Source organism: Megalobrama amblycephala, linkage group LG13 (genome assembly GCF_018812025.1).
Source record: "Megalobrama amblycephala isolate DHTTF-2021 linkage group LG13, ASM1881202v1, whole genome shotgun sequence".
Classification (NCBI taxonomy): Eukaryota; Metazoa; Chordata; class Actinopteri; order Cypriniformes; family Xenocyprididae; genus Megalobrama; species Megalobrama amblycephala.
This window is the reverse complement of record NC_063056.1, coordinates 35,801,275-35,816,883: the sequence shown is the minus strand read 5'-3', so window position 1 is coordinate 35,816,883 and position 15,609 is coordinate 35,801,275. Positions and strand designations below refer to the sequence as shown.

Here is a 15,609-nt window from a genome sequence, read left to right as displayed (position 1 = left end):
TCCGACTAGCTCCGCCCTCGCTCAGGCTCCGCCTCCGCCCTCGGTCACTCCAGCTACACCTCAGATCTCCAGATCCCTGCATCCATCTCAGGGGGTCGTCGCTGCAGCTCCGTCGCGATTGTCTGGGTCGTCAGCATCAATCCAGTCCATCAGCTCTCCATCTGCGCAGTGGGTTCCTCCTTCGTCAGCGACGTTGCCTCCGTTTGTCCCCAAGGTGGCGCAGAAGTCGTCACCACCATGACTCCTCCCTCCAGCGCCGCCGCCATGGTCCACCATCCTGGCTGGGGACTGGGCCACCACCTGGCTCATCTTCCGGCTCAACCGTCCTCCTCCTGAGCCACCTCCAGCATCTTCTTCCATCTCACCTTCACTCCGTCCACCTCCAGGACCCCCTCCGGCCCTCCCCTTTGGATCTTCCATTACGGCGCGAGGACGCACCTTGCCGGAGGAGGGATGTACTGTCACAGTCAACGGCTCAGTCACCAGCACCGGCACCACATTTCCTAGCATCCCTCCTGTTCCTCACCTGCACACGATCTCCAATCATCGGCACCTGCAAGTCATCACCTCTTATCAGCACTCCCTAGATAAGCAGTCACCATCCTCACCACAGTGTCGGGTCTCGTATGTCTATTGTGTTGTGTTCATGCCTGTTCCTGTATCTCCCGTTGGATTGCCAAGACCTATTTGAATGTATCTTCTTCGTCGTGTTTCCTACACAAGCAACGCATTACAACATATTTTAGTTTCTCTTTGTCTTTTTTATTATAAAAATTAATTTGAATTATTTACACTTGTTTGTAGAAAATTATGACAGGGGTTTTAAATTTTTGAATGCTACGTTCCCCTAAAATAATAATTATTTTCCAAATATATATTTTTGGAAATTATTTACTGTCAAATGTCATATTTGTCAATTTTAACATATTTATTATATGTATATTTAACTTTTCCACAATGCCTCTGTCTCTGAGGATGCAAGATTTAGTTTCTTTGGAAATAACATCTGCAGATCCCATAGATATAAATAAAATGTGTTTATAACTGGTTGTAGCCTACAGAAAAAAAAAAAAAACTGGACTAATGAGATTGAAATACCTAAAATGATTCAAATGTTTATTCTGAATTAGATATATTTTTAAAGATCCCATATGGAGCTTATGGAGTCAAGTTGAAAGACGTACAGAATTATAAAAAGAATAGTTCTGGCTCTAAAATCTGATTGGATTAGCTACATTCAAAGCCATTGTAAAGCAGCTGAATTTAAATTAAATTCTATATTATTGCACCAAATTGCTACTGCGTGTTATACAGTGATTCTACCGCAATTAAGAGGGTTCAACAGCTTGGGAACTGACTTCAGCTGGTAAGGCTTGAAGACCATCTTAAACTAGCAAATTTCTCCAACCTCTTACTAATCTCATGTTTTCTCCATCCACAGTTCATGCAGACAAATTTAATCATCAAACACATCAAGATCTCATCTCAAACCAAACTGCTCAATTATAGATGAGCTCCATGGCAGACAAGAACGGCTTTGTGAGTGAGCTGTGAGGAAATTCTCTCCAAAACAACAATCCCACAGTACTGAGACAAGCAACAATAAAACGTATGCTGTTAGAAACAGCCCTAGAACAGATGTGAAGATTGGACACTGAACACTTTAACAACCCCCATGTGATTCTTACAGAAGACTGAAAGAAAGAGGAACATGGAGGTGTCATAATTGAGACAAGGACAGAAGTATGACAGAGAGTAGCTATAGAAAGTATTGTCAGGGTCACCTTTTATTGAGTTTTCTGCTTTGCCGGGAGACTTGTTTCATGTGTGGTGAATATTTTCTGCAGACTCCTGTAATGGTCTTTGTGAAGGTAACCATGCACATGAACACCTGAACCGCATCTATTTATAGCAGTCCTGCAACCTGAGGCATTGTGTTCTTCATGACTCTTTGGTGACCCACACATTTCTCAGAAGCCCCTCTGTTTTCTTGTGTTTTAATCAGCCATAAAGTAAAAGGAGCTTAGAGGAAAAATGGTCGTCTCCAGGAGAATTCCAAATGCCAGATCCATTTTATACAGTTTTTTGGACTCCTGTCTGCATGTTTTGCTGAACCCAGATTCTTTTTGTCAAAATGTTGCTTCATACTCATGCATTATGTAAAGACTATAGTTCTAGTGTTCATCTAGGGCACAGTATGTTCTAATAGATCATGTACTGACAGAGTCTTTAAAACGTCCTGCTGTGGTTTGATATCCGTGACTTTTTCAGAGAGAATAATGTTCTGTGAATTTGGCTGTACTGCACAAAACTGTATATAATTGTATAAATGTATTTCATAGACAGTGTTATTGGATGTTATAAAAGTGTATTTATCTGTTGAAATGTGTTGACAACTTATTTCAGAACATAAAGCATTAATCTCATTTTTCAGTTTTAGAACAGTAATTCTGGTAACACTTTTAAATTAGGTTTCATATGTTAAATGGGTCCTATTCCATTTTTTTTACATTTTCAAATTTCTTAAATTCTCAATTTTTATCAACTAACTAACAAAGGTTAATAAATACTGTAAGAATATGTTGCTCATTAGTTCATGTAAGTTGAAGGCACAGTATGTACGTTTCCACACTTGAGGTCACTTATTCAAAACAATAACAAGGGTGTGGCTTGATGACACCGTGAATGAGCGTGGAATTATGGGAGGTGTTGTCTTCACCACCAGTTGATGGAAAGCAATCCATCAGGCAGAAATCGTGTTCATGGATGAGCTAATGTATTAAAGTTTAGTAAAGATTAGTGTTACTGTGGTATATAAAGCAGGACGGGGCTGAGAGTTTTATGTTGCTGTTTTTAATCATGCATACACACAACAGTTGTCTGCTGCCGCTCCAATCGGTTTTACAATGATTGCTCCAATGTATATTTTACAATTAAAGTAAGGTTATGATTAAAGTTAGGTTGTAATGTTCATCTCCTTTTTCCCTCAACTTGAACTTCTTTACAGTAATGTTTAATCACATAAATTCACATTTTATTTCATTTGAATGAAACAGCTGTGCTGAATTACTACTCATACAGGTCACTTTACTTGATGAATGAAAATTGTGGGGTAATTTAGCACTGTTTTACTTGGTCAAAACAATCATGGTAAAAATACATTTGAGTGTGTTGAAAGTTACGTTACTCTGTGCGTTAGCTTGGTGGCTGGTGTGAGACACTTGTTGAAAACTGCAGTAAGCTAGATCAATATTACAATATCATTAATAAAAGCTGGATGGCTTGTGTTGCTAAATGGCATGCAGTTCATTTTAAAACATATGGTGGAGAAAATGCTGTATTGCTGTATTACAAATAAAGCTCTTTCTGATTATGCAATGTTAGCCACTTGACAAAATAGTGTGGTCTGAATTACTTTTTGGGTACAAACATGTTACTCATAGCAAATCAAGAAAACGAGATATTGCAACAATAAGACTACCGATAACCAATTTGAGCTATAAAACAATGATTAGTTTTCTGTTGATAAAGGTATGCAAGCAGTTGCTCACCTGTCTAATAAAACACATAAGATATTAAAGCATCTGTTGTGCCTTTAATACATTAACTAATGTTAACAAATGAGACCTTATTGTGAAGTGTACCAGTAATTCCCAACCAGGGGTACACAAGTTAGCAGATTCCAGGGGACTTTTCTGTTTTTCTTTTAACATAAAACAGACATATATACATAAAAAAATATTAGTGCTTTCAATATATCAAAATAATTTCAATAAAAAACTAAATAGTTTAGTTAATAGATTAAAGCATTTGTTTTTGTTTTTTTAAATTCAATAAATTAGTAGCCGACTTTCTGTCATGTTGAGGAAAGTCATGTTGCAAGTTTCACTCATATATATTCCATGTTGAAAATACTGTTCTAGAAAGCAGCTTGAACTTCCCTTCAACACAGTGAAATGGCAAAACTCATTCTTTGCATACCATCACTGAAAAATGCTTCCAATAAAATTGTTATAATGAGCTGAAATATTGCAGGTGGTTTTACAGCTGCTCTCTCTGGAGCTTCAAACATTTACCATCCTTAAAAGAGACTCATAAAGCAGCATTTTTAAATTGATGGGTCATTGCTGAGACAGACTGCATTTTTAAAAGCACATTAGATCACTGTTATTTCTGCAGTGCATTTTAGTCAATTAAAAAAAGCACAAGATAAAGGAAATCCAAGTAATAGGACTGAACTGCTCTGAACTTTGAGCTACTTTGAAGCTTTTAGTCCTTTACATGCTAAGAGATGTGAAGAAAAATCCCACTGATACTTAAAAAAAAAATATGGCAAAAAGAAATAAACCATTTAAAATGTATTAATTATGGAAAAGTTTTTTTATTAAATACAAAAAAAGCAAACAAATCTGCTGTTTATATCCTTTTTTAAACAAATCATAATGCAGTAATACAACTGTAAACATTTCAACTTTGAAACAAACTCAAACAATTTATTATCACACTTGAATTCTCTTTTTCTCCTTTGGTAATGTTTACATATTGATCACTATATTGTGAGTACAATTTGTGATAATGCCGTCTTTCATAATATCGACAATAGCAAGATATTTGCTTTGATGAAATAGTAAAATTATTGCATACTTTGCATTTTCAAATACCAATGCCTTGCAATACACTCAGTTAAGTACCAAAGTAGTAAAATACTGTTAATCAACTTCAGCTAAATAGGTTAAAACAGTTAGTAAACATAGTTATGTTAGTAACATCTCCCACAGTCAAGACAGTATATAACCATGTCAGTTTAGCGTTAGGTAGTGATATTGGATATTTTTGTAAAAAACAAACAAACAAACAAACAAACAAAAAAAAAAAAACAACAACCCTGAATATGGTTCGTCTTTGGTGAATAACATTTAGCATTTTTTTCCTAATTCCTTGACCTCTCCACACATTTTAATATGCTTACATTTAGTATTCACATCTTTTGGTGGCTTTTCACAGCAGAAATTGTTTTACATTACTAAATGCTTCAGTATGTCAAGCACGTTGAGCCATGAATTGAAATCATGCACGTGAATCTGAAAATCAGCAGCTATAAATGCAAATGTTCCCATATAGTGATACAGTATATTCAGTTGCCCTTTAAACACTTAAAAGCTACAGACAGATAAGAAAAGTGTCCCTTCTAAATACTGGACTCCCAATAAGGCCTCTTCTGGCATATACTGAGAAACACAAGACAACATACAGGTTTGATAACATAAGGAAAACAGTTGCCTCTTTTAAGTGGCTTTGCGGATGTTAGACATGGCCACATCAGTCCAGCTGCTTATGGTCTGCTGTACGTGCTGCGTCTGTTTTCGGATGGAAGTCCTGTTCAGTCCTCTGGAAATGTTGATCTTGGTGGAGCTGTAGCCCTTGCTCATGACCGCTTTGTAGTGCTCCAAGGCCTGAACCCTGCAGTCACATCATCATCAATGGTTATAATTTCGTATAGAGCAAAGTATGGGTTGAAGTAAGGTGCATTTGGAGATTCTATCCCTCATCCTCCCCAAAACAATTCTATTTTAATTATACTTTACTTTATTGAAAATGTTAAATATATGTATTTGAAAGTGTCCCAGTAATGCTTTTTCGACATTACCTTCCATGCAATGTGTAATGTAGCTGTCTGTGAATGTGAACGATCTGAAAAGCTGTGAAGCGCACGATAAAGAAAGTAATTGTCACTCAAAGGAAAGAATTGACTCTGAACAGTCTAAACGAGTCGTTAGGAATTTGAATACCACTTCTGTGACGGCTACACATCACTAAGTATCATTTGCCTGATGCCAGCCTGTTCTTCATTAGCTGTCCGCAAACAACGTCTACTTTGACCCACCCTCGAACGCTGTAGCTGATTTGTGTTGTGCATACATGTCGAGAAGATGCTGTTTTCTGCTCTGCAAAAGCAAATTCTCTTTGTAAACAATTTCAAAGGATGAGGATGTGAAGAATCAGTGGTTAAAATTACCACAGCGATACAACAGCAGTATAACCATTAGACGGTTGCTTCTCAAATTTTCGTGAGCTCTAAATGAGATTTACAAAATGTCATTAAAGATGGGGCAGTACCCACTTTATTTGAACCAACTTGCTCTTTAGAATCACAACCTGTAAGTATGATTAATTACTGATGTACATATTTTCTACCGGGTGTTCAAAATACGTAGTTTTGTGTTTTATATTGTGTATGTCTCCAGCTAACTGGCTAACTCACATTATTACTGTCTTACTGAAATACTTCTGCTAATCAGCTGTGGCCCACTATTACCTAAAATTGTGTCCATTAATGCAGATTGTCTGTCGTTCTTACTACTCTGAGTAATGATAAAAGATGGAGCAAGATTTGTTTTATAAACTTTAATGTTACATCAGTCATTGACGTTATTGCTTGGCTAAAGTATGCGTACATATGTGCAGTGTATATTATGAGAAAATGAAAGTGTTTTTTTAACTTCGATGCATGTAAACCTGTTATAGGAGACCTCCTGTTCAGGTTCCTTGCTGCTGTCGCCTTTGGCTTGCTTAGTTGGGGACACTTGACATTTGATTTTCAACAGTGTTTTGATCTGCCTGCATTGACACCATTTTCTTTAAGAGCTGCTGTGCAGCCAAAATTATATACCAGTTATCACTGTAAAGCTGCTTTGACACAATCTGCATTGTAAAAAGCGCTATATAAATAAAGGTGACTTGACTTGGCTCCAAAACAAAATTGGGAACCTTTAAAATAGCATAATATGGGCAGTTTAAAATACACATCACATTATATTTCCAATGCTAAAGTTGCAGTGCTTATAATAAATGATTTATTCGTGCACATTATTTTCTTAAAATTCATACGCCCTCGTAATCTTTAATCAAAGATTTTAACCTCCCCTCCCCCTCGAAACGGCGTCTGTTTTTTTCAAGACGTGTGTCTTGGCGGAGGGTGGGACTAAAACGAGAATCAACACTGGATTAACTTTTCGGAGATGGCGAGAACTGAGGTATTTGAAATATTGTGGAAGCGATGCGGAGATGGCTTTTTTTTTTACTCAACAGGTGAGTAAGGTATTTTATTGAACGGATAAACTGCCATATGCAGCTCTCTATAAGAGTTCATTGTAAATCATCTATTGTAAAGGGTCATTTCATCATGGTTGTTGGAGCACTGTGCCGGAATTTATTTTCAAGGAAGTACCATGTCTATTAATGGCTATAGCTACAGTAATGTCTTCAGCTAGTCAGCTTGAGATCCTTTCCATCTAAACTGGTTATATCCCTTAAGCCTAGAGAATGTTTTTTGAGCAGTATGATAAGCACATTAATCCACAGTCAGCAGAGCTGAACGCACAACCAAAATAATGTGTTTTGCAAAATGCATGCAGTTTTGTTTTTTATCCACTAGATGGCCAAAAGTTACATAGTGTACCTTTAAAATTAAAGGGGCTCTATGTAGGAATGACACCCAGTGTTCAAAATAGGTTCTGCAGTCCAAATTCAAAATATCAATATGTTTGGCCTGCCCCCTCGTTCAAAGACGCGGGTTGCCAGCAACAATAGGGAGCGCAACTGACAATGAAATCTGAGGAGACTTACACACTGTAAGCTGATGAGTTGATTTACCTGTGTTTTAATATGCTGTTGTTCATAGAGATATTTAGATTGATTCAGAGGCTTTTTAGATCAAGTAGAATCTTCAATTCTCTGACCCAGTTTGTTTGTTGGTTTCCATGGTTGCAATATGCTGTGTTTTCCACCAACTGGCAACCTGTGATGTCGAAATACTATTGGATAAACTGGCAGCATGTGGTTTTGCACAGACCAAAATAAAGACAGACATTCCGACACGGAACGCACATTTTCAAAGTAGAATATCTCGCTGTAGCACTGTTTTTCTGAGAAACAAGTAGGTGTACTTAGCATGTTTCCTAAATATCTGCAAACATATCGGGGTATTTTCATGCTTTATTAAAGTAAAATTCTTACATAGAGCCCCTTTAAGTTTAAACAGTTATTTATCCTCTAGTGCACAAATAAAAACTGCAGTATACTTTAGGCTTAAGCCTATGAGCTTTGTGCTAACTGGTTACAAAAGACTTTTGCTAGCATGTTTACAGACGAACATGTAGCTTTTCGAAGTATTCTTATTTTGATTGCTTGCTTGAACACATGCGGTTGACACCAGTGTTATTTTGGTATAACTGAGATACTATGATTGTTTTTATTTTTTTCCATTTCCATAGACTGCCTTTGAGACCTAGCCTGAATTACGCACAAGAACAAACCTCTTCCGGAAGCTCAAACGTGCTGCATGAGGTTCATTCTCATGTTACACAGCACATTTGATCTTCCAGAAGAGGTTTGTTCTTGCGTGTTAGTTACTCAAGTTTCTGCTTATTTTTTGTGATCAATGTTTACATGCGAGTAAAAGCCTAAATTAAATCTGTTCATCATAAGAAACGATCGATTCTCTTCAGAAAACTGTTTGAAGCGTCCAAGTTTCAGTTGCAAAGGCAAAAGCAAATCTGACATCATTCTGTCATCAAAAATATCTTAATTTGTGTTCTGAGGATTTGGAATGACATTAGGGCAAGTAATTAATGACGTGTATATATATATATATATATATATATATATATATATATATATATATATATATATATATATATATATATATATATATATATATATATATATATATATATATATATATATATATACACACACACACACACACACAGTGGTGGTCAGAATTATTGGCACCCTTGGTAAATATGATCAAAGATGGCTGTAAAAATAAATCTGCATTGTTTATCCTTTTGATCTTTAATTCATAAACTTAGCAAAAAATCTAACCTTTCATTGAAGAAAAATAATTGAAAGTTGGGGGGGAAGTCACATTATGAAATAAATGTTTATATCCAAAACACGCTGGCCACAACTATTGGCACCCTTTTATTCAATAGTTTTTGCAACCTCCTTTTTGCCAAGAAAACAGTTCTGATTCGTCTTCTATAATGCGTGATGAGTTTAGAGAACACCTGACAAGAGATCAGAGACCATTCCTTCATGCAGAATCTCTCCAGAACCTTCAGATTCCCAGCTCCATGTTGGTGCTTCTTCTCTTCAGTTCACTTCACTCATTTTCTTTAGGGTTCAGGTCAGGGAACTGGGAAGACCATGGCAGAAGCTTCATTTTGTGCTCAGTGACACATTTTTGTGTTGGTTTTGATGTTTGTTTTGGATCATTGTCCTGATGGAAGGTCCAACCATTATAGGATTTCTAGCAGAAGCGGTCAGGTTTTGATTTTTTATCTGTTGATATTTGGTAGAATCCATGATAGGCCCACAGCATTAAAGATCCAGCAGCATATTTAACCGTGGGCATGGGGTACTTTTTATCCATGTGTGCACCAAACCCATCTGGTGGGTTTGCTGCCAAAAAGCTCTTTTTTTTTTTAGTTTCATCTGACCATAGAAGCCGGTCCCGTTTGAAGTTCCAGTCATGTCTGACAACTTAATATACTGGAGATTGTTTCTGGATGAGAGCAGAGGATTTTTCTTGAAAACCTCCTGAACAACTTGTGGGGATGTAGGAGCTGTTTGATTTTTTTTATTTTTTTATTTTTTTATTTTTTTTTTTCGCTTTCTGAGACTCAAGACTCAACTAATCTCTGCAATTCTCCAACTGTGATCCTTGGAGAGTCTTTGGCTCCTCAAACTCTCCTCCACACCATGCATTAGGACGATTTAGACACACGCCCTCTTCCAGGCAGATTTGTAACATCTTTAGTTGATTGGAACTTCTTAATTATTGCCCTGATAGTGGAAATGGGGATTTTCAATGCTTTAGCTATTTTCTTACAGCTACTTTCTATTTTGTGAAGCTCAACAATCTTTTGCTGCACATCATAACTATATTCTTTGGTTTTACTCATTGTGATGAATGATTAAGGGAATTTGGCCTTTGTGTTTCCTCATGTTTATACTCCTGTGGAACAGGAAGTCATGGCTGGACAATTTCATGTTTATGATCACCCTGGTGTGCTAAAAAAAAAAAAAAAATGTAAATATGACTGGGAATATACTTCAGAGATATTTTACTCATAAAAAAATTCTAGGGGTGCCAATAATTATGGCCAACATGTTTTGGAGAAAAACATTTATTTCATAATGTGATTTTTCCCCCCACTTTCAATTCTTTTCCTTCAATGAAAGGTTAGATTTTACTCATTTTATGAATTAAAGATCAAAAGGATAAACAATGCAGATTTATTTTTACAGTCATCTTTGATCATATTTACCAAGGGTGCCAATAATTCTGACCACCACTGTACATATATATATAAAATACATTTACAAACTTTTATGTTAGATGCAATTAATTGCAAATAATCCATTTGACAGCACTAATTATTTTTAAATAAAACAAGCAAAATGCAGTGGTCAGCATGCAGTTTCATTGTATGGAAAAGTGCAGCTCTGACATTTTAACAATAATTCCTTTAGTGTTACACAGGAAAAAAAAAAAAAAAAAATGAGCGACATTTAGACTTGTGAATGGGAACATTAATCATTCAAGATACAATTTATTTTTTTTGCTTTCAAAATGTACTTGTAAAATAAAATAATTGTTAAAAAAATGTAATAAAAAGGGAAGGAAATGGGCAAACAAGCAGGAGCCATTGTAAATTGTGTTGTAAGATGCTTTTTAGTGCTTTATATTAGAAAGTAAAGGTCCTTATTTGGTGTAGGTTAATAACTAATCATGCAATACAAAAAAAGCCTTAGTGTAGCACTGACTGCATCTATCAGAGCTAAAGTTAACTTCCTAGACTATAGAAACACACATAATGGAATAAATCATCATCATATTTTTGCACAATTATGGCTTCAAGCAAAACTTCAGAAAGATACTTAAAAAGCATTTACCTTAGCTTTAATCCATAAGACACTCCCTGAACCTGTCGCTTGTAGAATAGGAGAGAAATTATAAATGGACTTAATTCAGAAAGATATTACAAGTGAACATGCCTGAAAGCCTTGAATTTGTTGACTGCAGTATAGTGGATAAAATCCCATCATCACCCCTTTAGCTGGATTGATTAAGAGTGACTGCCCACTAAGGAATGAGACTTTTGAGCCATTTGAAAATCTTGGCGGGAGGAAAGTTATGTGCGGAATTCAAAAAGGGGTGAGAACGGGGGGGGGGGGGGGGGGGTCCCTCGGATAAGGAGGAAGGGCTGGAAGATATTAACACTAACACAGCATGATAAAAAGTCTGTCTCACATCCCGGAGAAAAAAAAAAAAATTTAAAAAGTACAACTGTAACAACCCCAATGTCTTAAAGAAATAATCCTTAGATTAAAACAATTAAATCACACAGCTGTTCCAGCAATAGACAACAATTCCCAAAAGAAAACCACTCTAACTGCAGTAAAGACTTGTCTACTTTTAAGCAGCACAACATAAGGGCTTTTTAAGGAGGTTTTGTTACAAAGCAGCTGCTGTCTAGTCAGCCGTTGGGGGAAAAAAAAAAAAGGGGTCCACCCTCCCAAACTACAAACAGGAAACAGCCAGATGACATGAGTGGGAACTGGGACCACATTATGCATGAGTGAGTGCACCCTTTCATCCTATCCCAAGAACTGACAGAAATAAAATGGATAAAAGGTGAAGATTAAAACAAAAGCGGAGTCATTTCTCTCTTTTTACAGAATTGAACTGGGATTTTGTTGTACTCACCGATCATCTTTCCCAATCGCATCATCAAAGGCTTGAGAGAGACGCTTTAACCTCCGGAGGCCTTTGGACACACAATCCATATCCTCATCAAACTGCCTGTCATGGGATGGAGAAGACCATTATGTGATGTCATGTGTTCTGTTCATATCTGCAAAACTGTTCTTGTCATCCCTAATGTTTGTGGTGTTAAGGTCATCTATATGCTAATGTATTTCTAAGCGCTGACAAAATTAGCTGTCAGCAGACATATTAATTTAAAATCTACAGGCATGGGTTATGTTTGAAATAGAATACAAGCATACTACTTATTGAATACTGCACAGTATAGGAAGAAACAGGCACCAATATTAAAATTCTGACTGATAATTTTTTTCATGTTATGGACAATAACTGATCAAATTCAATATGTTGAAGTAATGTACTAAAATCAATATTATTGTTTTTTTGAATGCTATAAGTGAATTCAGGCATCAAAACATTAAAATGTACAGTATGAAAATATTCATTTTGAAATTTGCCAAAGATTACATTTAATTATTAAATTATTAGTGTTTTTAAAGATTAAACTTTTAGTGAGTGTCAGATGATGGCAAATATCCAGTTCAGGGTTATTTTAGTTAGCTAACTGAAACTAAAATCATAAAAAATTGTGTTACTTGAAATAAAATAAACATTAACTGAAATAAAAATAAATAAATAAATAAAAAGCAGCTAGTTCCCAAGGCAACATTTCTCATTTTCACTTAGTTTAACAATTTACTAAAAATAACTAAAACTGGAATAAAAATCAGTAAAATCACTTTCAAATGAAAATTACCCCAAGCTTTACTCACCCTCAAGCCATCCTAGGTATATATGACTTTCTTTTTTCTCATGAACAAGAAATATTAATAAATATTCTGACGCATCCGAGCCTTATAATGGCAGTAAGCATTAGCAAAGGAGTATGAGCTGAAGAAAGTGTCTCCATCCACATCCATCCATCATAAACATACTCCACACAGCTCTGGGGGTGGGGTGGGGTTAATAAAGGCCTTCTGAAGTGAAGCGAATCAAGCGATGCGTTTATTTATTTATTTTTTAAAAAAAATCCATATTTAACAAGTTACGAAGTAAAATATTTAGCTTCTGCCAGACTGCCTTCTGTATTCTACTTATGAAGAAAATGTAAAACTCTCGCAGTTCAAAAAGCTTATGCTACGTCCTACGCCTTCCCTATTCAACTTACGGAAAATGTGTAACTGACGAGACGCCAGTTTACACTTTCTTCGTAACTTGAATACGGAAGGTGGTCTGGCGGAAGATATTTTACTTCATAACTTGTTAAATATGGATTTTTTTTTTTTTTTTTTTTTACACAAATGCATCATTTTCTTCAGAAGGCCTTTATTAACCGAGGAGCTGTGTGGAATAGGTTTATGATGGATGGATGTGGATGGAGACACTTTCTTCAGCTCATACTCATGACCCCTGCCATTATAAAGCTCGGATGTATCAGGATATTTATTAATATTTCTCCGATTATGTTGATCAGAAAGAAGAAAGTCATATACACCTAGGATAGCTTAAGGGTAAGTAAAGTTTGGGATAATTTTCATTTGAAAGTGAACTAATCCTTTAACTAAAAGTAAAGTAAAGTAAAAAAAAAAAAAAAAAAAAAAAAACAACTATCAATGATATATAAAATATCAATGATAATAAAATAACACTGAATCCAGCGTCCAACATCTTTGAAATAGTTACTGTTCTTTTGCATTTCTGTTAAATTTTGTATAAAATGTCATTTCTGTGTATAATTAGATTACACATTTAGCTGTCTAATCTAATTATAATAATTATTAAAGAAAAGAGAATTGTGGGATCCAGTATTCTACACAGTGTGCTCTGCTGTTATACAACATGTAGTTAGTCATCTGGGTATTCCAAACATGCAGAAAATTTTAATACTCTGTGCACAGTATACATACAATACTGCAGCAAAAGCAGGAGTAGTATGGTGGTGTGACATTTTGAACAGTCATTCTCTTCTAGAAAAAAAAAGAACAAAAATACTGATGACTCATCCTGCACTACACATATTCCTGCCCAATCAAATGCCATCTAGAATGAGAATGTCCTTCACCCTAATATACCACCTGCAAGAACCAAATCACAGTTCACATCAGTGACATAATTGCCATAATTTCCAAAAAAAGGTTGATCCTTTCATTATGTCTCACGCAACTTCCTGTTTCACTAGAAAATGTCACCACAAGATAGAAAAAAAACTGTCATCAAATGATTCCATTGGCAAACTAGACAATTTAAAAACAGGAAAAATGCAATGTCTGAGTGCAGCTGTGCAAGTCTCACCTCCTGCTGTTCATTGTGTTGGGTGATGCAAAAGGGCTTCTGAGTGCAGCCATTCGCACCAGCTGCCTCCTGGTGCCCCTGGTCTTCACTGTCCTAACAGCAGAGTCACTGGCATCTGGGGTACAGGCCCCTCGAGGAGTCCGCTTGCTGGTTGACCTTGGAGTTCGCCTGGGGGTGATGGTAGTACGGGCGGCAGATCGTTTTGGGGTTTGTGATGTCCCAATGCAATCACATTCCTCTCCATCTGACGTTCTACCTGGTGTCATGACCAGAAACTCCTGACGTGGCTGTCTGCTCCTTTGAAATTTCTGGGGGGTTTGAAATATCGGGGGGTTGGAAAATGAACATTTGTTTTACATGAATAACTAACAAATAATTAAATTAATCTGCATGAAGCACACCTGACAGACGTTTCCAATGGAGTTTTTTGCACTCCGGGTCATTTTGCGGACAACACTGGCCTTTTGGTTCATCTGTAGTGACTCCCAGGTGGGGTTCTCAGAGATGTTGACGTTGGACTGCACTGGTTTCAAGGGCAGCCGCTTGCGCAGAGACATTCTCAGTGAGTTTAGCGAGCTGGAGGACCGCATCTTCTTAAACTGCTGCACTGCTTCGGGTGAGCTGTCAGGCTCTGACTCATCGAGGACAGAATGTGACCTCCAGACCCCGCTCACAATAGTGGACGTCATCATGAGATCTTAGGGAGATGGGGAAAAAAAGACTGCTTGCAAAAACATGACTTTAAAAATACTTTACGGTAAAAGTGTGTGTTGTCTTGTTGAATAGAACATTGCCACGTAAACAATAAACTAATTCTTCATTAATTTTTCAGCATTTACAGTAACAGTATCATTGTATAATATTCTGTTAAATAGTTTTTCATATTTTTACTGAAACATTTTTTTTTTGCTGTTAAAATTTGCACAGTTATAATTTCACAGTGTAGAACATAGAATAATATTCACTTAATACCTACATTTCTGTGACTTTTACCAGTTTTATTCTCTATTACTTTTCCAGGTTTTCCACGACTGTGGGGAAACCTGTTGGTTCATTGTGAAGTGCTTCCTTTCTGTTTTAATGATAAATAAACCAATAACAAGCTTAGGAATGATTAAATAGTAAATCGTGGGGGTAATAAAATTAAACTAAAGCTAAAGTTACTCTCCAATATGTTAGGAACGCAGAGGAGAACAGAGCGAGCAAAACATAGATCGTTTGAAAAGTTAGCGATCCAACGCAAAATCGTCGAAAAACAAATAGGTCTATAACATGAAATTGCATTCACTATGACTTTAAAGTTGAAACTTACCGTTATTTTCCCAAATCGCAGAGCCTGATGAAGTCCAACTATCCTTTACTTTGTTTCAAGTGGCTGTGTTTGAATTTGGCGGACCGCTCCCTTTGGAAGTCAGACTCCGCCCACTAGGTCCCGTTCCTCCACACTGATTTGCCGAACATGCCGTTGCGTCTCAATCGAA

General features: G+C 36.5%; 2 protein-coding genes across 5 annotated transcripts in view; one reads left to right on the top strand and one right to left on the bottom strand.

Annotated features, from left to right (window-relative positions):
- Positions 1 to 2,381, top strand: part of LOC125243887 (membrane-associated phosphatidylinositol transfer protein 3-like) — a 36,889-nt gene extending 34,508 nt beyond the window's left edge. Inside the window, exon 10 of the mRNA XM_048153749.1 lies at positions 1,442 to 2,381. The gene's annotated coding sequence lies outside the window, so the exon portion shown is untranslated. The remainder of the gene's footprint in view (positions 1 to 1,441) is intronic.
- Positions 2,382 to 4,361: 1,980 nt separating this feature from the next.
- Positions 4,362 to 15,595, bottom strand: LOC125243814. Of its 4 annotated transcripts, none has more exons than XM_048153655.1 (6): positions 15,441 to 15,594; positions 14,530 to 14,825; positions 14,129 to 14,436; positions 11,777 to 11,872; positions 10,963 to 10,994; positions 5,165 to 5,460 (listed from the first exon to the last, which is right to left on the bottom strand). In XM_048153655.1, exons 2-5 carry the CDS (start codon positions 14,818 to 14,820, stop codon positions 10,970 to 10,972), a joined length of 720 nt encoding a protein of 239 aa, XP_048009612.1. In that variant the 5' UTR covers positions 14,821 to 14,825; positions 15,441 to 15,594; the 3' UTR covers positions 5,165 to 5,460; positions 10,963 to 10,969. The 4 variants fall into 4 exon arrangements, with proteins under 4 accessions (XP_048009609.1, XP_048009612.1, XP_048009611.1 ...); XM_048153654.1 differs by having other exon boundaries at positions 5,324 to 5,460; positions 10,963 to 11,000; XM_048153652.1 differs by lacking the exon at positions 10,963 to 10,994 and having other exon boundaries at positions 4,362 to 5,460.
- Between the last annotated feature and the right edge of the window lie 14 nt (positions 15,596 to 15,609).